General features: G+C 40.1%; 1 protein-coding gene across 8 annotated transcripts in view; it reads left to right on the top strand.

Moving 5' to 3' along the window:
• The window catches only part of SH3KBP1 (SH3 domain containing kinase binding protein 1), a 1,542,178-nt gene that overhangs the window by 905,939 nt on the left and 612,400 nt on the right, over positions 1–23,839 (top strand). For all 8 annotated transcript variants that reach the window (XR_013599915.1, XR_013599916.1, XM_078657888.1 and 5 more), the window contains one exon: positions 3,022–3,151. Coding sequence is in view for 6 of the 8 variants with exons in the window: in XM_078657888.1 (XP_078514014.1) it covers positions 3,022–3,151 (130 nt within the window). In the remaining 2 variants the exon portion in view is untranslated. The remainder of the gene's footprint in view (positions 1–3,021; positions 3,152–23,839) is intronic.

The raw sequence follows: 23,839 nt of genomic DNA, 5'->3' as shown, positions 1-23,839 counted from the left end.
CTATCAGCTACCTGTTGTACGAAATAAACCTGCATCACTGCTTTCCCACAAATATGTCTCATGAGTTTCCTTGGTATATAAGTGTAACGTGCGCAGTGCGGAGCAAGCGCTGGCGGTGTGGGCACTAGGCCTCCAAATCGGATTCGGGTTTTCCAAATCGGATTCGGAAGGCTTGTTTCCGACTGATTCGGAAACCCTTCCGAACGAGCGAGTACAATGTTTGGACTTTCCGAATCGGTTAGGAATCCGAACCAAACGGCATTCGGAAAGTCCAAGTCTTTCGGTGCCAAAACGTGTGTTTCCGAATGACTCGTAAGCTTTCCGACAGAGCGATTACAGTTGCAGATTTGGACAGCCCTGTCCGAATTGGTTGCTCCGACTCGGATCGGCTGTCAGCAGCTGACTTTGGGTGCCTGTAGCAGGCATCCCTTCACCAAGGGCTTACAGAATCAGGCCTTCCTACCATTCACAGTGTGGCATGCACAAATGGGGGGGCCCGCCACAAGGTGCACGATTTTCCATAGCCTCCCCATTCTTCAATGGGAGCCTGTGTATTAGTTCGGAACACAGGCTCCCGTTGAATTTAATGGAATTCTGACCGAATCACATCCGGAAGCACCTGGATGCATCGTAATCGGTTGCTTGAACTCCCATGATCCGATTCTGTCGGAAAGCATTCAGAGACCGATTCGGTCAGAATGCTTTCCGACCGAGATCGTAATCAACCCCAAAATCGGAATCATTTTCAAAGAAAAATACTTATTTATGAAATAGTTTCTAATTTTCTAACTCTCTGCTTGTGGATTTTATTAAGTGGGAGTTGTCCACCCAGATAGGGATAGGAAGAAAGGCTTATGCCTGAATTGTATGTGAACAGCATACTATTATAGATTCGGAAAACTCTAAAGGCGTGTAAATATACCTCACAGAGTTATGTATTTCAGACAAGCACACAGAAATCTCTGCAATGAATAGGTGTGGCATATGCGACTACACATGTAATTTTTTTTAGTGACAAAGTGCCTCTGAATCTAGTTATGCGCATCATGGCTTGAACTGTGTAAAGGTTAGTTACAGCACTGGCAATTTAAACACACCATGTATGTAGTGTATGCCTCATATACATATCTCCACTTCTAGACTGTCGGCCAAGCGATCCCTTTCTCTAGCTTCAGCGAATTGCATTCTCTATGCACTTTTCCTTATCTGAAATCCTAACAAAAAATATCCTCATTTTGATGTCTCTGCTGGAATCTTTTACAATGAAAATCTGGGCGTGGGGGGTTACTTGCAAGTAAGGTTCGTCATTTTCTGTTATTACCGATTTGTATTTATAAATATTGACAGAAAATGTGTTCAAGTCTATATATTTAAAAATTGAAAAATATAGAAAATAGGTCATCAATCTGAATGCTTCTCTGTACTGTCAAGCATGTTTGTCAGTAAATCCGTGTGCATATTCACTGAATGGGAAGTTATACCAGCATTGGCAAAGCCAGTAGTCTGGTGTTGGCTCCCAGCTTCTTTGACTTTGCCAGCGCTTGTTTTGTTTCATCATTGCTTTTGCAAAACATCATTGTTGGGGAAGCTGCTAGGCCCTCACCAAAATCGATAAAATTCATAAAAGTAAAAATGAAATATGTATTTGCTTTCAAAAAGCACTTATTTCCATGGTAACCTCTCGCATTATGGGAACTATTTTGTATGCGGATGTGTCACTTGTGAAAGCGCAGAATGCCATCACACACAGTGAAGGTAGCCAATGGTTGATGTGTGCTGACCAACTGCCCCATGCTGTGTGCTGTAGAGGGTGAAAGTAAAAGTGTGAATTGCACAACAACAGATAAATGGATGAAGAGCAGTGGCGGCTCCTCCGCTATGTCGGAGGAGCGTCCCCCCACTGCTTTTAAGCAGTGCACATAAAGGAAACATAAAATGATAATCATTTTTGAGTTATTATCATTTTATGTTTCCTGGCATGCGGGGCTGCTCTGCTCTTGGAGCAGGGCAGGGTAGGCGTGGCTTGCCCACTCCTAAGTGCACATGACTCTTTGGCTGGCACTCTCTGGCCGCCCAAAACAGTCCTACACACTTTCCTGTTTTCGTTGCTGGCTGCATTGTAGCCTGCATGGAGAACATGCCCAGGCTAAGCATCGAACCAGGTTGGTCAGACGAGTCACAACGCTGCATTGCAGCATTGTGATTGATCAGGGGAGCCTGGGTGCTTACCAATCACAATGCTGAATTGCAGCACTGTGATTGGTTAGGGGACCCTGGCTGTGCTTCCTTGAGTCAGATGAAGAGAGCAGGAGCAGAGACACGGGAGCCAGCAGCAAGGTAAGTATTTATTTTATTTTTATATTATTTTTTACATTGTGCACCCCACGCTCACTGTTCACTGCCCTCCCCCGACCGCCACTGCCTCGCCACCCGCGAGCCATGGCAGCCACTACAGATGAAAAGGGGTGGCTGAAAGCCCCTATAATTAAGTATATCATATATCTCAAATGTTAGTAGTATCATAAACTCTTGGCTAACTCTTGGTCTAAAAACAGGGGCAGAATTTTTTAGATTGCTGCTGAGTACATGTGTATAGTTCAATGCTAATGCATTTTGGTGACTGTGTTGTGTTAAAAATGAGTTCTTCTTGTGCTAAAACCTGACAACTTTCCCTCTGCCCTATTTGCACCATACAAAAGTTATGGAAAAGCACCCATAAGGAGGCAAAATTAAATATATAATAATTAAGTTGTAAATGTTACAGGTACCATACATTTAGGAGCCCTCTTGTTAGTAGTACTGTTGTAGACTGTGCCAACAATGACAATTAGTTGCCTCTTTTGTTCTCAGTGGTGCAGCCAATGGAAACATTTGGCCCATCATTCATGATGGACATGTGCCAAACGAACTGATGGTGTGGCAGCAAGTGCTAGGCTCAGATACCAATATTGTGTGTCTCCTTTCTGAGAAACAGTGTGCACGCTCAACATTGTAATGTGTATTGTTTTGTCTTTGGTGCAGGTGGAGGAGGGTTGGTGGGAAGGAGTACTCAATGGCAGGTCGGGCATGTTCCCTTCCAACTTCATCAGGGAGATTGGTGGCGATGTGGACTGTTCTGGAATGTCACTGGATGAGCAGCAAATAAGGCCAGGTAGGCAAGCAGCTATGGGGTCAACATTCATTCTTGTTATTATTACTAATCAATTATTTCAAAGCTTTGGGATATCTTTGTATGTGACCTTGTTTTACAAGTGAAGGTTTTCTGCCCATTTGATAATGGTTGGGTATTGATGTTTTCTGGCAATACAGCCAAATGCATGCAACAAAACAAATCCAAATCCATGTTTGTTTAAACGTTTGATTCCTATGTTACCAAGTGTGAAATGTTTGTTGAGTTGATCAGTTGCATGGAGATGTTATTCAATAAACTTGTCACTTCTTTGAGAGATGTTGAGTCATATTAGATAGTGTCACCATTGAATACCTTTAGCGTACAATTGAACTGCCTATGAACACCTGCATGTCTCACTGGGGTAGTCTTCAGTGGAGTTGACCATTATATTGTGTGAGTGTTCCATGACTGAGGACATATTAGCAGCAGAAAGAATACTTTTCTTACCTAGTAATAATAGTTCTCCCCAGAAGTAGTCCTCGGCGTACATCTACATCTAACATAGCGCTGTTACAGTAGTCCGAGATGGAGGTCCTTGATGGTTAAAAATAAACTTACAAATCACAAGAAGGATACACTCTGTGTGCATTTAGTGAGTATTAAACATAATTAATGTTCATGGAAGCACGGCCGCACCGGGAACAGCAGACAGCCCTGGCAATGTCCTCGACCAGCTGGGGGGATGTCTGCTAGTGAGAAGCACCGCTTCTGCTTTTGGTACAGGGGGCTGATATTGCAGTACTGCTGCAAAACCTTCCCCCTGTAGCAAAACCAGCCCCCATTCTTTCGGCCCACCGGTAAAACACTTGGTGCCCGCTACGGCCAGTTTGGCCCTGCATGTTAGTGCAGTCGTGGCTGATGTTGGGGCAAATTGGCGGAGCAGGGAGAGGTGGGAGACAAAATAAAAAAAACAAAAAAAAACGTATCTGAATGCCTGCTGCGTTGCCTCAGAACCCCTCTTCTGGCTCCCCTGGAGGCACAAGCTCCGATTCTGCCCTGTTGGCAATCCTAACGCTGCTCTCATGCATGACAGCAGCATCAGGATTGGCCTGACCGCCCTGGATTTGCACTCCCAGAAAGACTTGGGAGCCTGTGTCTGCTGTCTCCGACCTGGCAACACAACTCAGGTTAGAGACTGCTTCAGTGCGCATGTCGGTTTGGCAGTTCTGAGACGGCCTGCCAAACCCACATGCGCACAGACTGCAGTACGCGTATCACTTCCCCTCATGCCTGCCATCCCTAAGGCCCCGCCCCTAGGCTCAACAATGTGGAAAAAATAAAAGATAATAAACTTGCTTTATTATTATTTTATTTTTCAAGTTTTGCAGCTGCTGCTGCTAGCACGGGGCGACGCTCCTCCACCATAGCCAAGGAGCCGCCGCTGTGGAAGAGTGCAAACAAAAGTTTAAACACAGGTACAGTTAATTCATTTGAAGCTATCACAAAAAAAGCCAGCAAGATGGAAAGCTGTAATGGAATTTTCTGAAAGTGTAAGGCACTTTATATTTAACAAATTAATGTCAGTGTGGATGGGGGCTTAGCCCTACCAGATGTACGGCTATATTATTATGCCTCAATCCTTAATTGGCTTAACTATAACAACGTAGAGGAGCCGATCAAAGCCAACTTTTTTCTTTCAATTATGTTTAAGGAATCTGAGATTGACCTTGCACCTTTTCTACGGGTTCCCAAACTTAAAAAAAAATCACGCTATAAGACCCTAAGGGTGATTACTCTGCTTTTTCAAAAAATATGGGGAATGTACGATATTCTGTGGCTTCACCCCCTGATGAAATTAAAGGAATGTATATCGCTGGGGCTTCAGTGGTCCCGTTTAAATTGTGATCAGTGGGGAAAAATAGGGTTCTTGACTCTTCAGGATTTTTATAGTAATGAAGGATTTCTTTCCTGGCAACAGGTACATAATAGTAAAACTAACATAAGCAGCAACCGGATACTTAGTTTAGTACAGGTTAAGCAGTTTTGCATAGGCCTAATTCTTAAAAAAGATTGTCCAAGTGCTCTCCTTGGGAAGGCATATTTTATCTCTAAAACTAAGGGTATAGGCAATTGGTATAAATTACTTAAATCAGTGGAGAATAAACAGGCGATCCTTGATCACCTGGAAAAGATGAATGCAACCACTGGCAGCAAATATACCCTGCAACTATGGCAAGACTCTAATAACATGAGCTGTAAAACAGTCAGGGCTGCCAACCTAAGAAGGATGGCATGTTTCAGTAAATTGATGATCTATTACACACCCAATCAATTTCACAGAATGTTCCCCTCTAGTGATCCCAGGTGTTTTAGATGTGGGCTTGCAGTGGGAGACTGGCCCCATGTCGGGTTTACATGCTGCCATTGAGCAACTTTTGGCAGGATATTTTTTCTGAAATTAACTAGAAACTGGAATCTAATCTTTCTCCTAGTTCTCTCACTGCCCTTTTTGGCAGAGTAGAGTCGAGTGAAGATTTGACCTTAGGCCAAAGTCAATTTATCTTCATTGCTACTTTAATTGCAAGATCACTTATTTTAGCAAATTGGAAGTCCAAGGTGGTCCCGACGATCTCTCAATGGATTTTAAAAATGCAGAGAGTCTTTAAGTGGGAATCCATTTACCCAAAAAGGGTAGGCTCCTATGCTCAACTTGAAAAAACTGGCGGTTTTGGAATTAAATTGTTCCTATATCCTCTATATATTTGTGTACTACATATTTTGTTTAGATGATGTTTTATTTTTATTTATTTATTTATTTTTCTCTTCTCCTAAAATGAAATATGAACTACGAATGTCATATATGTGTAATAGGACTAATGCAAGTTACCTTCTTGTACTTTGTAATTTTGTACTGTGTAAAATTTAAAACTTTTGCTACAACAATAAAAATATATATTTTTTACAATTATGTCAGTGTGCTATAGTATTAAACTTACAACAAAAACCTCAGCACTCTAGGTCACTTTCCTTCTTTTTCTGTGTTCCTCTTCGCTAACATGTGCTGTCTTCAGCACAGAAACCTAGATAACAATAATTAATTTCTAGAACAAGTGGGTGTAGTCTGTTGATTCTTCTACTTTATGTGTTTTGTTATTTTTTTGTGATATCATTAGGTCACACGAGCCTTGTACTACTAGCACTATGCAACTTTTGATTGTTTGAACTTTTTGACATTTTTATTAAAAAATCACAAGCAGATACCATGGATGACCACATCCTATGAAGCATACTTCCATGCTGATCTGAGGCTCCCTCCTCTGTGCTCCAACGTCCTGTACTTCCAGGATTGGTAGGCAGAGGCTCTAGCGTGGCAATTTACCATCTGTATAAATACCTTTGTTTTGAGGATCAATTAGGGTAGGTGCAATTTTGCGCTATTCAGTGAGCATTGCAGGTGCAAAATTGCCCAATCCCCAGTGCAAATGTCCTCATGCAATGGTGAAAAGCATATAGTCTGGCCGTTGGTCAAATAGACGGTGTTGGGCCTCTGTTTGAAATGTGTTTAGCTAGGCAAAATGGGTTAGGTTTGGGGAATCTGTCTTTGTAACCCCTAAAAGATTTTCCTGTGGAAGTAAGTTCCTGGAAATAGGGTTGAAGAGCCCCTTGCACTTGATATAGTGTTACATTTGTGTGTGGTTAGTCGGATCGCTTCTGAGAGTATGTGACCTGCAGTATCCTTCAAGGCCTTTTCCTTCAGTTTCTGGAATCATGTATTAGTCATTGATGGGTGGATATCACAGTTGCTCTTATAAACTACATTTTCAGGATAACTGATGTGTTTCTCAGTGTGTTGCAAAAATGTAATATGTATGATTTAAAAATCACTTTAATCTCTAAGAGTACATTTTATAGACTGGTGGGTTAAAGCAGTACGTGGCTCTTACACATGTTTCCAGTCCTGTTCGAGGTGGAGGAAAGAGTTGGTAGGGGATGGTTGAAGGCTATGGGGCTTGATGAAGGGCCCTTGTACTCATCACCAGGGCGAGGAAGCCAACCCTAGTCAATGGTGGACCATACAAGGGAAATCACCAGATTCCCTGGAGGTTTGGGGAGGGGATCCCCATAGGCTCCACTTGGTTTTGTCCCACTGCCATATTCAACATCAGGGCGACCAATCGACCTGTTTGATTGTGCACACAAAGCACAGGATCAAAATCCTGTTTCTCAGTGAGATATCGCTAGATGGTTTAACATCAAATTGAAGTAGTTGCTCTGACTCATGGCTTGTCAGCTTGGTAGAGGAGAGATGCTATGTTAGAAGTTTCTTCCACTGTGTCCTACTAGTATATATATATTAATAATATGGTCACCTAAGAGTCCCAAAAGTCTGCACTTGGTTTTTTTTTGCTATCATTTTATGGTGCACCCCCCATGGCCAAGTCTTTACACTTCAGTGAGGAATGGCGGAACGAGGGCCATTTCACCCCTCTTCTGCCTATGAAGTGGAGATGCCCATGCACACCCACAAATGGTTACATTCTTCACTGTAAACCTCACAAATGTTGCCGGCCATTCCTTTGTTTTTGCTAGCCTGATTGGGTGGCTTATCAGTCAGTCACTTTGGTGTAAATGCCTACCCCACAACAATTCCAGATGAGGCAGAAGCAAACAACAAAAAGGCAGAATTTATTCTGTATGGCAGAGGTAGACTTGACAATTGCCCTTGTTTTTTGTAGACTTTATTCCCTTAGACAAAATGCGTAACAGACTGGCCCCATGTGCACCAGCCTGAGAGGCTTTGGGATGTATGTCCCATTTTAGCCGGCCCATGCGCAGATTCTATTGATATTGTTACTTACATGTGGCCTTGATCCCATTCCCCTGTCTCATCCAAGGTACCCCTGCCTTAATCCTCAGTTTGGGGTATTTTATTAGAAGCTACGGCACTATGTGACTGTTGTGCTCAGTCACTGATTCTCCTGCAGGTGGCCTCCCTTGTGGATGTCGCTCGCTCCAATTGTTTGACCGGAATGGTGGAGCCGTTTTAGGCAAGGCATTTCAGATTTGAAGAAATCAAGCAACTTACCTTATTATATCTGTCTCATTCTGTTAGCTTTCTTGGGTACAGTTGGCTAAACTGAAACTAATGTTTCTGGTAGTGACTGTGGTGGATGGTATTGTGCGTTAGTTGCAGCAATATGTCCCATCTTTGTGGTAAATGGCGTGGCTCATTGATGGATATTGCTGGTTGTTGTAGTCCTTTCAAAAGGTCTTCTGGTGGTTTAGTCTGTGGGTGGATCCAGCTAACATGGGTTGCCAGTGTCATGCTTGTTGGGATTGTGATCATTTTCTGTGATTATGCTTCCCTCGCTGCTCCACAGTTCAGGTTAATTTGGAAGCAGTTGCATACTCTGTATGTACCTTTATTGGACTGGAATTGGTGTTCTACATGTGATAATTGTCCAAGGCTAGCAGCTGCACACTGAGGCAGGGAAAGTTGTTCAGCAAGAGGTGTATTGATGTAAGTTGCAGATTTCCCCAACAATACGATGCGTTTTATTAACTTTTTTATTCAGTCTGTGGGATGTATTCCTGCAGGGTTACCATTTTATGATTGAAGTCCTGAGTGATGTGTGCATCCCTGTTCTTCTCATTGTTAGAATGATCCTGGACGGGCTTTATCGTTTGGAGTTGGGGTCTACTGTGTTGAGGCGCGACGTTGACACTTAAACTGCTAGAATCATGCTGGAAGTTTGTGGTTTCCAGAGAAACAGCAGCTCCCCCTTGGCAGGTTGTCTGTTTTATTCATGACTGCAGCAGAAGATGGTGTGGGCCAAGGGTGTAAGGGATTGAATGGCAGCTGTAGAGCAGTTGAAAATTGGGTGCTTAGTGGGGATAATCCACAGGGAGACTTGTACTTCATCCGGGAAAAGTGGTTTTGTCACTGGGTTCATTACACCACGTGGTGAGCTGCCTCACTTCAGCCCGTCTTTGTATGCTCCTTAAGTTGATTCTTTTTCTGTGCCATTTGCTCTTTCTTGCGTTGACTCTTCCCATCATCCTCATCACAGGAGTATTTGTTGTGTGTGTGTGGTGATCTCATGAATATTTTCTTGAATTTTGTGCTTGTTTGGGATAATTTGTGTGCTCTAAATGAATGTAATCTCTGCCTTTACTGGGTTCCCAATTGTGTGTTACAAGCACAGATGGCATTCAGTGCAGTTCCATTGGTTGGACCGTGTTCATACCAGTAGCCTTTGGCGGGTGTTGTGCTTGAGTGGTGTTCAATCCAGATGGACTGCTTAATTGGACTACACAATGTTTTACTGTGTGTGCCTGCCCGCTCTTTTGCCTATTGTAGTTGCAGTGATGTCAGATGTCATGTTGATGGTGTTAATATGAGGTGTTGTGTACGGGAAACATCCTTTATAACGAAACTTTCACCACGCAGTGCTGTTACAACGCAAGTATTACAACGAAAACCTTTACAACGCATTACACTGGGGGGCGCTCTAGGATAGGGAATAGTTTTAATTTACTATCCAACACCTTAACTAGTGTCCACGGGGACTGGATTTGGAATAGTAAATTAAACTATTCACTATCCAGCATCCCAAAGCGCTATGCGTTGTAAAGGTTTGCGTTGTAATACTTGCGTTGTAACAGCATGTGTGGTAAAAGCATGCGATGTAACGTCATACATCCGTTGTGTACTGTTCACTAATGCAATCGCGAGCAGATATTTGTCGGTGTGTTTTTCTGGCAAACTGGTGTTCATTACTCGCATGCATTTAGTTATTCGTATATAATGCGTGCTAGAACAGAGCTAAATTGTTGGTTTAAGATTTGTAGCGAGTATGATCACTTTGGAAGTGTGTTTCAGAGTATGTCCGAGATAATGCCATACACAATGCCTGGGTTCTCTTCCTTGGAGCCTGCACTGAGCTGCATGCAGTGAGCCAGGCTACAACAGCATGCCAGAGGAAACATGCTGCAGAAACACGTGTGTCAGGAATCAAATCCCTCTTGGGAGTCAGGGGAAGACCTGCGGCAGCAGGCGACCCTGCTGCGGCTCCTTGCACCACTGGCGCAGCCTCTTTCCAGGCCACGGAGCTGGAAACTGCTCCTTAGGCTTCTACCTTCCCGGGCATGAAAGTCGCTTCAACCACGAACCCCGGCCCGCAGAGAAAAGAAAATGTGAAATTCAAATATTAGACAAACAAGGCTTAGGCTGCGACCTTATTTTTTGTGGTGTATTCCTTTATAAAGTATCCTTCAACAAAATAAGAGTCACCCGTTTTAAACAAAAGGGCCAAAGTTGTTAAAACTGAAACAAAAAATGTACTTCCTTTTGTATATACTAAATCAAAGATTGGGCACTATGTTAAAAAACACAAGGGGCATGTGCTAGCAATTTAATATCCGAACAGCGTTGGTATGTATTCTCTTTTTTTATTTAAAAAAAAAATACATTTATAACAATAATTTACATACATACAAAATAACAAAAGTAGGGGGAATTTAAAGTCACCCCTATTTCTCATACATATAAACATTCACTATTACCTACTTGTACCAATTCACAAATCATTTTTAAAATATAAAAATGTTGACGCAGCATTTCGGTGGACAATAAAACAATTGTTTTGCATCTACTTCAGGACAAGAATGTAAATCATAAGATCATTCTAAAAAACAGAGAAATACATATTATTATCCAATGCTTGATATATTATTTTTTACAATTCATTACAAACAAACTCAGAACATACTCAGCATCAAATTTAAATAGTCATGTCCATTTGTTTTAAAACAATATCCCATTTCAATATATCATTTCAATTTGTAAAATAGCTTTTAATTATATGGATATCACCCATTTTGTTGCTGTTTAGAATTAAAAACTATAAATACTTTTGTTAAATCCACAGGATTTTTATGTGGTCTAAAAGCAGTTCCCAACCTAATTGACAGGTCTGTCACAGTGTCACTTCTCTTCTGATGTGATCGGTAATCTATAGATGCAAATGAAACCTTCACTGCTGAGCAAACCGTTTTATTTGTGGCCCAACAATGGTCCAACTCTAGTGCAACACTTACTTTATCAGTCAATGGCTGATGTCATATTCCAAGTTTTCAATCATTCATAGGCAGTACAACATTTATAAACTCATAAGCGTGTTAATCTATAACCTGAAATTAATATATTACGCTTAATTTCACAGGGTATAAGTAGAATTTACCACCAAAGTTCTATCTTAGATCCAATCTTTGCATCTTGTATACCTTATGAACTCATTATACGTAAATCATTCAAAATACTGATATTATGTGTGGGCGTTCTTCCTTCATATTTTATTTTTGTGTATGTAGAAGCTGCCTTACACACCGATTTCTAGTATTTTCAATTTCCAGAACTCTGCAAGAAAAATTATATATATCTTACACAAAAAATAATTGTTGCGGCACTCCTCTTGGTTAGTAAGATGTTTTTATTTCAGATTGTGTCTTTCTCCTACGCATTTCTAACCGAAGTTCCTGATCACGGCAGTATTTTACATTTGTCCTTTTTCAATTTCCACTACATATACCTATGCACCTAGATACCTCTCATGGTGCATTGTTGGCAAGGTCGTATGTTATTTACCATTGCTTCAACAAACTTTATTAGGCAACAAACTGTCTTATTAAACTCGCTTGTCCATAAACAGTGATGTCAAACCGCAGCGGCCATTCAGATTGTTACTACTGTGTTGCGCCCATTCTAAAGTTAGAAATAATTGCGCATTTAGATTCATGGCTGCGCCATCAATCAACCAACCAACGCTGAATTTATAAGCAGTTGATCATATATGGATTGTAATTATAGACTGAGTGTCTCTCCAAGGGTGTAGGGCTGAGTGCCCTCTGCCTTTGCGGCGGCATCATTGCTCTCTGGACTGCGCAGTCATTTTCATAGAACATTTTGGTCTCTTTTTTGTATGCACATTTCGACCATTGCCAATTGGTAAATCCAATCTATAATATGCATGAGTGCACCCATACATTGAATCTTATTGAGCAGTTAGATATATCTCTCGATTATTGGAACATTACAGGTATCAAATTTGACCAGCCGAGGGTGAATATTCACATGTTTTAAAAGTTCTCAGACAGTGTTAGTGTCTCGTTTGACCAGCAGAGGAGGAATATTCACATGTTTTAAAAGTTCTCAGACAGTGGCCGTGTCACTCATCCATGTTGGTTATTGCAGCTACAGATGGATATACATCTCCTCGTCCCCATTCAGTCCCGATGGATGCTTGGTTTTAAACCTCATTATCATCCTTGACTCCAGCCTTCGCAGTTTTTGTGTTCGATTACCACCTCGTTTATTTGGAGGAATTGTTACCATACCTGAATATTTGATATCCAGCCAAGTTTTTCCTCTATGTGTGTTCATGTGTTTGGCAATAGCGTACGTATGATCCACATTCTGTATGCCGCGAGTGTGTTCCAATATACGCTGTTTTAATGGACACACAGTGCTTCCTACGTATTGTTTTCTGCAGAAGCATTGTAGCATATAGACCACGTAGGTTGAATCGCACATTACTGTTTCTCTGATTTCAAAGGTCTTCCCAGTAGGATCTTTCAGATTTTTCATATTCTTTCCTATTTTACAGGTTTTGCACGTCTTGCATTTTGTGAAGCCCTTGGATCTTGTCTGGAGCCATGATTCAGTTTTTTTTAGCTTCAAAGTGACTTCTCACCAGATGATCTGATAAATCTAGTGCTCTTCTGTAGGAGACCAACGGGCGATCTCCTATGCAGTTGCCTATATCTGGATCTTTCTTTAACACATTCCAATACTTTGTTAGTGTCTTCTGAATTTTGTAACTTTCTTTGCTGTAGGTGAATATTAGTCACGGCTGATCATCATTAGATTGTGTTAACGTATTCCTATCGCATGTGTCATGATTTTTTCCTTTTCTTTCTCTCTCCTCTCTCTTTTTTGTGCACCAATGTCTCTGCTCTTGTTTACTGTCTTGCTTTGACTTCTCCTCTTTTGATGTCTGCATATTTGTATCCACGTTTTGCTTCCGTTAAAATATGTCTTGATAGGTTGATAACCAAGTTAGGGGTCTTTGGACCCGTCGATTTTATTTTCTCATCACTGTGCGGTTTCTCAAGTTGTATCTTTCTCTTTTGCCGCTTGCTTCTTCTTGTTTTCCTTCTTGGTCTTTTGAGGGAAAGAGTCCCCTTCCCCTCGTTCTGGTTCTTCCCGAGCCTCGTCCTCTTGTCTTACCTCTGGGTGTTTGCTGCTCCTGAGAGAGCAGCTTCATTTCCTCTAAAAAATAAAATTTTCGTAGGCCTGTTGGTCTTGGTTCTCCCTCACTTAGATCAGATTCTGACTCACTTGTTATTTGACCTGTTGTAGGATCAGTATTTACTTTCTTTGTTTCCCATTATTGTTTAAAGATTTCAAACCTTTTCGCAAATGTAAAGATGGTCCCGAATGCGTATTCATCTCCATCCCTACGAAATTTGCACTGTTTCCGTTCCTTTACCTCATCCTCGTGTTTATCAAGGTTGCGTTCCATATCAGCTCGCAATTTCTTCAAAACCTCACCGTCCTCATTGGTTGCTGTAATTTGGGTTTCAATTTCCGCTATCTTTTGATGAAGCTCTGCTACATCGTTCCTTGCATGTTTTATAATAATAAGCATCATATTCCTTGAGCAATCCATGTTGTTTTTGCCCCATTCATCAAGCATCTCCGGTTTGGTTTCCGGATGATTCGGAAGAGTAAATATGCGGAGCCCCCTTGGCACCATTCTGCATTCCACATATTTCTCAAGGGTAATGATTTCCCAACCTCGAGATATTTCCTTGCACAGTAGTTTTTCTAGCTGTATGGAAAGCTGTTTTATTGTAGTAACTTGAGGTCGCACTGTCTTTCCCACCTCGTTGGTATTTTTAGATGTTGGCACTCCCCTTTGGAACATATTCTCCGCTTTGGATATTCGTTGCGCTGCTCTTTCCTCCATTTTTGGGGGATGGCTCACTCGTTGTTTATAATTCAGGCCTTTTGTTGAAGTTGTGTTTGTTGCCCACTTTGATTTATTCATTCCTTTTAGGCTGTTTTAATGATTTTGTTCTCGACGTTTCGGACAAAATAAAAACACTGGGGGTTCTGTGTGAGAACAAGGTAGTAACTTGGTTAACCCTGAGACACCATCTTTTTTAATTAACCAAGAGATGTTACTCGGAGGCATTGTATTTTCTCCGTCAGCGCGCGGCTTCAAAGTAGCAGATAAATGTGCTTTTCACCTTACTGCTAATCACCACTGGGTATGGGCTCCCAAGCAGTAAGGCCAAACCCTGCCTTAAACTGTGTCACAAAAAAGATGCCAATACTGCTGATTTTGGGTTCTAGAATGTTATTTCATTCCTTACATACGAAGAAAACACTATGTAAGAGGAATTATATTAATGGAATCAATCTTTTCAATTTTGCATTTTATTTGCACTTTTCTTTTTTCATTTGATTTTTTAACATTTCAATATTTCAACAAAACATTTCGAAACACATCACAAAAACAAACATAATGTTAATTCTCTCTTCATGCCTCATTCATACTCATTCTAACTACAGAACTTTTCCATACATACTCAGTACATTCATCCAACTAGCAATCTAAAATAACAAGTAGCTATATTTTTTATACAATTTATATACAGTTTTTTTGGAAAAGAAACCATAGAATCTCATTTAAAGGCATAAATCACTGTAATCAAGATGTTGTTCAGTTTTCTTATGGTTTCAATGTGACGATGTTACATGGGGAGGTCTACGCGTTTCGAACTCATTTAAGTATAGAGTTCTCGTCAGGACCATTGACTGTAAATGGAAAACAGGGGAACTTAGAATGCGTTTTTACATAACAGAAGCTGATTTGGGCTCAACACCCGGTTCTCTGCTTCTTACCTCTCTAAGTGTCAGATGGGATGTGCTTCCTAGATTCACCAACTTCCGCGGAGCGGGACCACCTACATGACAAATACACACACGCTATTTAAATTATCTAACTGCAAGCGTTCAATGTCAGGCACGCTCTGAGGCATACTTACTTAAATGTGTTGCCTTTTCATTTATTTCTGTGAAAGACAAGGAAGGAAATGTGTAAGGGGGTTGTCTCTTATCGTGTAACTAGTGGCGCAGTCCTATGTAAGAAGTTCGATATCTTACCAGAATTTTATAAATGGTTCTCAGACGCTGTGCGTGGGGAGACCGGCGGAGTAGCTTTCTGAACTCACGGTGCGCCTGGGGAAAGGGAAAAAGGGCGAACGTCTGATTACCCGCTTCGATGTATCACAAGCTTCGTGATCAGTTAAAGCTCCTTTCAGATATCTAGTAGGTCATACCTTTCATTTGTGGCGTGTTCTGGCTGGGTCCCGTCTCACGATCTGAGTCGTGCAGCTGGATTGAGCTAATATTTCCTGTTTCTGGTGTCACGTGACTTCCTGGTGAAATGCGGGCGCCATCTTAGTGAGGTCATTTTCGCTCTATTCTCTATGAGCATGTATTGAAATAGCGTGATGGTATAGTGTTATGTATCTTGCAAATTCGATATTCCTCGTTGGCGAATAGTTGCAAATGAAGCTGTAGGCTTTGAGACAATTTCTTCAAATTGTGACAAATTATCATATGGAATCCTTGTGGGGGGCCATCTTGAATAGGGAAACTCTCCACTGGGTCATGTACTAAATTTTGACTGATGCTGGGACCAAACCGATACTTATGTATACTCATAGTTATAATTTGAACATCTCGGAAAGTTCATTTAATCCGTTTGTGGCTGTATTAAATCTGACAATCATCATTGCTTCTTTTTTCGAATGTTTTGCATCCAGGTCCCCTCCTCTTGGATCTTGTTCAACTTTCGTAATCACAGTCCATCGTAGTTCATTGTCTCCGTGATTTTTCATTTGCCAATGGTTGACCAATGGGGCATTTGGTACTTTTCGTTTTATCCTTGATTTGTGTTGCTGGATTCTTGAGCGGATCTCTTGGTTGGTTTTGCCAATATATAAAAGGTTGCATGGACACCTAATTCCATAGATCACATATCGTGTTTTACAATTTGTAAACATGTCATGTCTCCATGTTGTTTCGTTGTGTTTGAAAAATGATCCCTCTTCAGTGGAGTCACAGCAGTTACACCCTCCACATCTGTGGTGTCCCACAACTGGAGGTAATCCAATCATGCTTCTCAAATTGGGTTGTGATTTCATTGGTAGTGCAGCTCTCACCAGTCTATTGGCCAAACTTGATTCTTTTCTAAAAGCGACTAGTGGAGGTTTATTCAATTCTTCCCTTACATTTTTTACCAAGTGCCAGTTGTTATTCACCACCTTTTTTAACATATTTGAATTGGGGCAGTATGTGGTGACTAGTACTATTCGGTCCAATTTCTTTTCACCTTTTTCTCCAACAAATGCTCTCGTGGGGTCCACCACGCTCGTTTTTTGGAGCGTTGAAGTAGTTATTTGGGGTACCCACGGTCAATAAGGTTGATGGTCAATTTTTCAGCATGTTTTTCATATTCTTGTTTGTCTTGGCAATTTCTCCGGATCCTTAGATATTGCCCATACGGCAGATTCTCCTTCAGGCTTCGGGGATGGTTGCTGCTAAAATGTAATGATCTATTCCGGTCGGTTTCCTTTTTATATAGAGTTGTCATCAGACCTCCTTCATCCGAAGGGTATATCTCTACATCAAGGAATGGGATTTTATTTTTTGAGTACATCAGGCTGAATTTGATTTCTTGTGTTCTACTGTTGAGCCAATGGTTGAAATGCTTCAGTTCTTCTTCAGAGCCAGACCACACAAAGAAAACGTCGTCAATATAACGACTCCAATAACTGATTGAAGGTCCAAAAGGATTATCCTGGTAAATGAATTTATCCTCATAGCTTGACATAAAGAGGACAGCTAGTTCCGGGGCGAACGGACAGCCCATCGCCAACCCCCTATTTGAAAATAGAAATCTCCATCGAAGTAGAAGTAGTTATGTTTAAGCGCAAATTGTGCCAGCTGTACAATAAATTCTGTCGGTACCTTTTCTGGTTTTTCTCTGGTTTCCAAAATAGATTTCAAAACCTGTATTCCCTCGTCTTGCGGTATTTGGGTATACAGGGACGTTATCTCCATTGTAACCATCCAGTCACTTGTTTTGTCAAATTTCACTTCATGTAATTTATTGATGAAATCAGTTGTATCCCTGATGTAGGATTTTACATAGGGAATGAATGGTTTTAAAAAGAAATCCACAAATTTGGAAATTGGTTCCATGAGAGAATCGCAACCGGACACAATAGACCCACCCTTATCTGCTTGTTTGATTATTACATCTGTAATAATCAAACAATCAGATAAGGGTGGGTCTATCGTGATATGGGCCCACCAATTATATACTAACGAGGCCAAATACCGCAAGACGAGGGAATACAGGCTTTGAAATCTATTTTGGAAACCAGAGAAAAACCAGAAAAGGTACAGACAGAATTTATTGTACTTCGATGGAGATTTCTATTTTCAAATAGGGGGGGTGGCGATGGGCTGTCCGTTCGCCCCGGAACTAGCTGTCCTCTTTATGTCAAGCTATGAGGATAAATTCATTTACCAGGATAATCCTTTTGGACCTTCAATCAGTTATTGGAGTCGTTATATTGATGACGTTTTCTTTGTGTGGTCTGGCTCTGAAGAAGAACTGAAGCATTTCAACCATTGGCTCAACAGTAGAACACAAGAAATCAAATTCAGCCTGATGTACTCAAAAAATAAAATCCCATTCCTTGATGTAGAGATATACCCTTCGGATGAAGGAGGTCTGATGACAACTCTATATAAAAAGGAAACCGACCGGAATAGATCATTACATTTTAGCAGCAACCATCCCCGAAGCCTGAAGGAGAATCTGCCGTATGGTCAATATCTAAGGATCCGGAGAAATTGCCAAGACAAACAAGAATATGAAAAACATGCGGAAAAATTGACCATCAACCTTATTGACCGTGGGTACCCCAAAAAACTACTTCGACGCTCCAAAAACGAGCGTGGTGGACACCACGAGAGCATTTGTTGGAGAAAAAGGTGAAAAAGAAATTGGACCGAATAGTACTAGTCACCACATACTGCCCCAATTCAAACATGTTAAAAAAGGTGGTGAATAACAACTGGCACTTGGTAAAAAATGTAAGCGAAGAATTGAATAAACCTCCACTATTCGCTTTTAGAAAATAATCAAGTTTGGCCAATAGACTGGTGAGAGCTGCACTACCAATGAAATCACAACCCAATTTGAGAAGCATGATTGGATTACCTCCAGTTGTGGGACACCACAGATGTGGAGGGTGTAACTGCTGTGACTCCACTGAAGAGGGATCAATTTTCAAACACAACGAAACAACATGGAGACATGACATGTTTACAAATTGTAAAACACGATATGTGATCTATGGAATTAGGTGTCCATGCAACCTTTTATATATTGGCAAAACCAACGAAGAGATCCGCTCAAGAATCCAGCAACACAAATCAAGGATAAAACGAAAAGTACCAAATGCCCCATTGGTCAACCATTGGCAAATGAAAAATCACCGAGACAATGAACTACGATGGACTGTGATTACGAAAGTTGAACAAGATCCAAGAGGAGGGGACCTGGATGCAAAACTTTCGAAAAAAGAAGCTATGATGATTGTCAGATTTAATACAGCCACAAACGGATTAAATGAACTTTCCGAGATGTTAAAATTATAACTATGAGTATACATAAGTATCGGTTTGGTCCCAGCATCAGTCAAAATTTAGTACATGATCCAGTGGAGAGTTTCCCTATTCAAGATGGCCCCCCACAAGGATTCCATATGATGATTCGTCACAATTTGAAGAAATTGTCTCCAAGCCTACAGCTTCATTTGCAACTATTCACCAACGAGGAATATCGAATTTGCAAGATACATAACACTATACCATCACGCTATTTCAATACATGCTCATAGAGAATAGAGTGAAAATGACCACACTAAGATGGCGCCCGCATTTCACCAGGAAGTCACGTGACACCAGAAACAGGAAATAATAGCTCAATCCAGCTGCACGACTCAGATCGTGAGACGGGACCCAGCCAGAACACGCCACAAATGAAAGGTATGACCTACTAGATATCTGAAAGGAGCTTTAATTGATCACGAAGCTTGTGATACATCGAAACGGGTAATCAGACGTTCGCCCTTTTTCCCTTTCCCCAGGCGCACCGTGAGTTCAGAAAGCTACTCCGCCGGTCTCCCCATGCACAGCGTCAGAACCATTTATAAAATTCTGGTAAGATATCGAACTTCTTACATAGGACTGCGCCACTAGGTACACGATAAGAGACAACCCCCGTACACATTTCCTTCCTTGTCTTTCACAGAAATAAATGAAAAGGCAACACATTTAAGTAAGTATGCCTCAGAGCGTGCCTGACATTGAACGCTTGCAGTTAGATAATTTAAATAGCGTGTGTGTATTTGTCATGTAGGTGGTCCCGCTCCGCGGAAGTTGGTGAATCTACGAAGCACATCCCATCTGACACTTAGAGAGGTAAGAAGCAGAGAACCGGGTGTTGAGCCCAAATCAGCTTCTGTTATATAAATAACGCATTCTAACAGAGGTTCCCCTGTTTTCCATTTACAGTCTATGGTCCTGACGAGAACTCTATACTTAAATGAGTTCGAAACGCGTAGACCTCCCCATGTAACATCGTCACATTGAAACCATAAGAAAACTGAACAACATCTTGATTACAGTGATTTATGCCTTTAAATGAGATTCTATGGTTTCTTTAAAAAAAAACTGTATATAAATTGTATAAAAAATATAGCTGCTTGTTATTTTAGATTGCTAGTTGGATGAATGTACTGAGTATGTATGGAAAAGTTCTGTAGTAAGAATGAGTATGAATGAGGCATGAAGAGAGAATTAACATTATGTTTGTTTTTGTGATGTTTCGAAATGTTTTGTTGAAATATTGAAATGTTAAAAAATCAAATGAAAAAAGAAAAGTGCAAATAAAATGCAAAATTGAAAAGATTGATTCCATTAATATAATTCCTCTTACATAGTGTTTTATTCGTATGTAAGGAATGAAATAACATTCTAGAATCCAAAATCAGCAGTATTGGCATCTTTTTTGTTTCACCTTACTGCAGCATGCACGACATGTATCTGCAAATATTACAAAGCTCTTACCTGGGAGACTCCCGATCATGTCCGCGTCCTCCGACCCCGCACGTCGGCGCTCTATCTGGTATTTGCGGAGCGTTGTGTCGCTTGTCTCCTTCGTTTTCCCACTGTGTTTGATTCTGAAGGTCAGTCTGTTTAGAGATCCTTTAATGCATGCCTGAAATGGCTTCAGAACGCCTTCCTCACAGTTGCAAAACCTTGGTACAGGGAAAACGGGTTCAAATGCTGGGCTCTCCTTTGTCCGATAGTTCTGAAGCCATTTCGCCGATGTGCGCATACATGTAAACATAGCAATTTCAAACCGCATTCGTTCTCTGTAGGGCAACACCATTTTGTAATGGACTAAATAAATACAATTCCAATACTAAACGATCCACAAGTAATCAAAACAAAAATTGAATAAAACAATGTGTGCTCTCATATTTAAATAAGGCTCTATGTGCCAGCAACGCTCAAATTCTGTATCATGCGGTTTTTCGTGCCACTACCACTCAAGGCCCATACACTATCACAGAAAGCAATAGTCACAATTCACTGGATTTTTTTACATCAAATGTATCTCTTGTCTGCCAAAGATCACATCAAGCAGTAATAGATCATGTCCCCTATTTCAAAATAATAAAATAATGCCTCTTTATTCATAACTGAAAAAAATATTTTAAATTTAAAATTCTCTTACAGGTCTCTTTCAAATGTACAAAGCTATCTTATTATCCTTTCCCATTCTTTCCTGTTATTAAGCCATATTTATAAGTGCTAAATTTCGACATGTTAAATTGTTCTCTGTTCTTTCTTTTAATATCAGGGGTCCCTCCCCTGGTTGTGACTACTATATGTTCCAAATTGCATCATTTATGTTAATTTTCTTTATGTCTGCATTCAACCCAATTTTCTACTAGAGGGGCATTCGTTTTAAAATTCCTGATTGCAGATCTGTGTACATCTGTCTTAATTTAATTTCCCTTCTAGTTTCGCCTACATAACCTTAACTGCAGGGACATGTTATTAAATATACAACATTTTTGGTTCTACAGTTGACCAATCGATTAGTTCTATGATACTCTCAACTGAGGACTACTTTATCTCCTTTCATTGTATTGGCACAATTGTTATAGGAACCACATGGGAAGTTCCCAACTAATATGGATCCATCCATTATACTCAATTGTGTATCACCTTTCCTTTCCTTTCCTTTTATGTATGTACCACATAATTTTTAATTGTCCTATTTCTTCTGTATGCAAAAAGGGTCAGTTGCAACATCTCATTGCCTGTTCCAGTTAAGAGAGATCAATGTTAATTATGTTTTTTATTTTATTACTCTGACTTGTAAAATTAGTCGCACAAGTTATTCTTTTGTTATCTCTATTACCTGCTATTTTTTCTTCAAAAAGGCTATCTCTATTATAATATTTTGCCCGTTTATACGCTCTCCCAATCAAATTCTTTGGATACTCTCTATCTAACAATTTTACTTGCAGGTTCTTGGCGTGTCTCTCAAAATCACCTCTGTTTGTACAATTACGGCGTACTTGAAGAAATTGAACAAAGGAAATATTATCTTTTTGGCAAAGGGGGTGATTACTTGTGTAATGTAACATAGTAACATAGTGTTACGTTCAGTTGGTTTAGTTAATAAATCAACCTTCAATTTGTCTTCCTATGCTTTTAATTTAATGTACAGAAGGTCACATTCCTATTTATTGCTTGACAATGTAAATTTCAAATTGGGATCTTCAAGGTTAAGCCATTCTATGAAGGAGCACAGTTTCTCTTCTTCGCCTTGCCACATTGTCAAAATACTGCGACCAACATGTTATGTTCTCAAAGAACGGTGCAGTTTCATTATATATGTGATTATCTTCAAATTGTCCCATATAAAGGCATGCCAAATATGGGACACAGGTAGCTCCCATGCTGATCCCTTTAATTTGGCAATAAAAATTCTCATTGAACAAAAATATATTATTTTTTAAGATGATATCCACACAATCCACAATAAATGTTGCGTGTGGTAAAAGATCTTCATCATCATCCTATGATATCCTTCCGATCATTTGTATTGTATCATTTTGAGGGATGTTTGTATATAGGGCCTCCATGTCTAATGAAGCCAACCATTGTGTAATATGGTCATAGGAAATGCCTTCAATCTCATAAATCATATCTGTTGTGTCTTTCATATATGAGGTCTGTCTAGATACCAGGGGCCTAAGGAAATGATCCCCCAATTTACTTATAGGTTCGGTAAGAGAATTGACACTTAAAACTATCTGTCTCATTGGTGGATCAATGTTATTTTTATGTGCTTTAGGGATACCGTACAGTGCTGGTATTACTGGATTTTCATTATGAAGACATTTGTATTCTTCCTAATGAATAGCATTATCTTATTTTGCTAATCTAAGAATACCTTACATTTTCTTGGAAAGTTCTTTCCATTCATTTCTATTTGAGCTCCTGTAATGAGTTTCACTATCTAAAAGCATCTGCATTCTTACGTTATAGTCCAGAGTATCCATAATTACTACACTTCCTCCATTAACTATGAGGTTTAAAGTTATATCAATACTTTGTCCTAATTTCTTTTAAAGCTAAGTGATGTTGGACATGTTGTTATTGGTCAACACTCTCTTACCGAATAGGTCATCAAGACACTTTTCCAAACTCTTTCAAATGTTTACACCTCTTTCCCTATCATGTTTCTAGAGGGTGTCCATATAGAAACTGGTTTAAGACCAGATTTATTTTGTTTAAATCTCTGTTCTTTTCCTGAAAACAAATTATTAAGTCTAATCTTCCTGAATAGATCTCTATTATCTCTATAAATTTCAAATCTATTCACTTGTGCTGTTGTTGCAAAACCTAAACCTTTTTCCTGGACCTGTTATTCTTCTTTTGTCAATATTCTAGATGACAAACTAAGTATTGGAGCTTTTTTGTTCTCCATTCTCATTCTTTTTGGCTCCTTGTTCTCATATATGGTCTCATCTGGCCCATATTTTGATAATGAAATCTCCTTCTTCCTCTCCCTCTGGCATTGTGGATATATTTGTTTCTAATGCTGTTCTAAAAAAGTCAGATTATCTCTGCTTGATCCAGCTGTTGTTCTTACCATTTCAAAAATCATAAGCCGCTTCTCCCTCAGAGTCTGAACTTGTGTAAGATGTGTCTGAAAATGTAACATGTTTTCTGGGGGGTTTGTTTCTATACTGGTGCCATTTTTGATTGTTGCCACTATCATTGATTGGTCATTCGTAATAACCTTTTGGGAGATATGGATAAACCATCTCCACATAGTAGCGATTAATGTCTTTGTGCAGTTTTACAATTTTTATTCACTAGATATTCCTTATATCCCCTTAAATCATCCTGTATTTTTTCTAGTTTTTGTTTAGCACCTTCTAAAGACGTGTTGTCTCTAGTTTGGGTTTCTAGTGTTTCTAGCTCGT

Source organism: Lissotriton helveticus, chromosome 8, assembly GCF_964261635.1.
Source record: "Lissotriton helveticus chromosome 8, aLisHel1.1, whole genome shotgun sequence".
Taxonomy (NCBI): domain Eukaryota; kingdom Metazoa; phylum Chordata; class Amphibia; order Caudata; family Salamandridae; genus Lissotriton; species Lissotriton helveticus.
The sequence above is the reverse complement of the archived record's forward strand: the minus strand, read 5'-3'. Positions and strand labels throughout refer to the sequence as shown.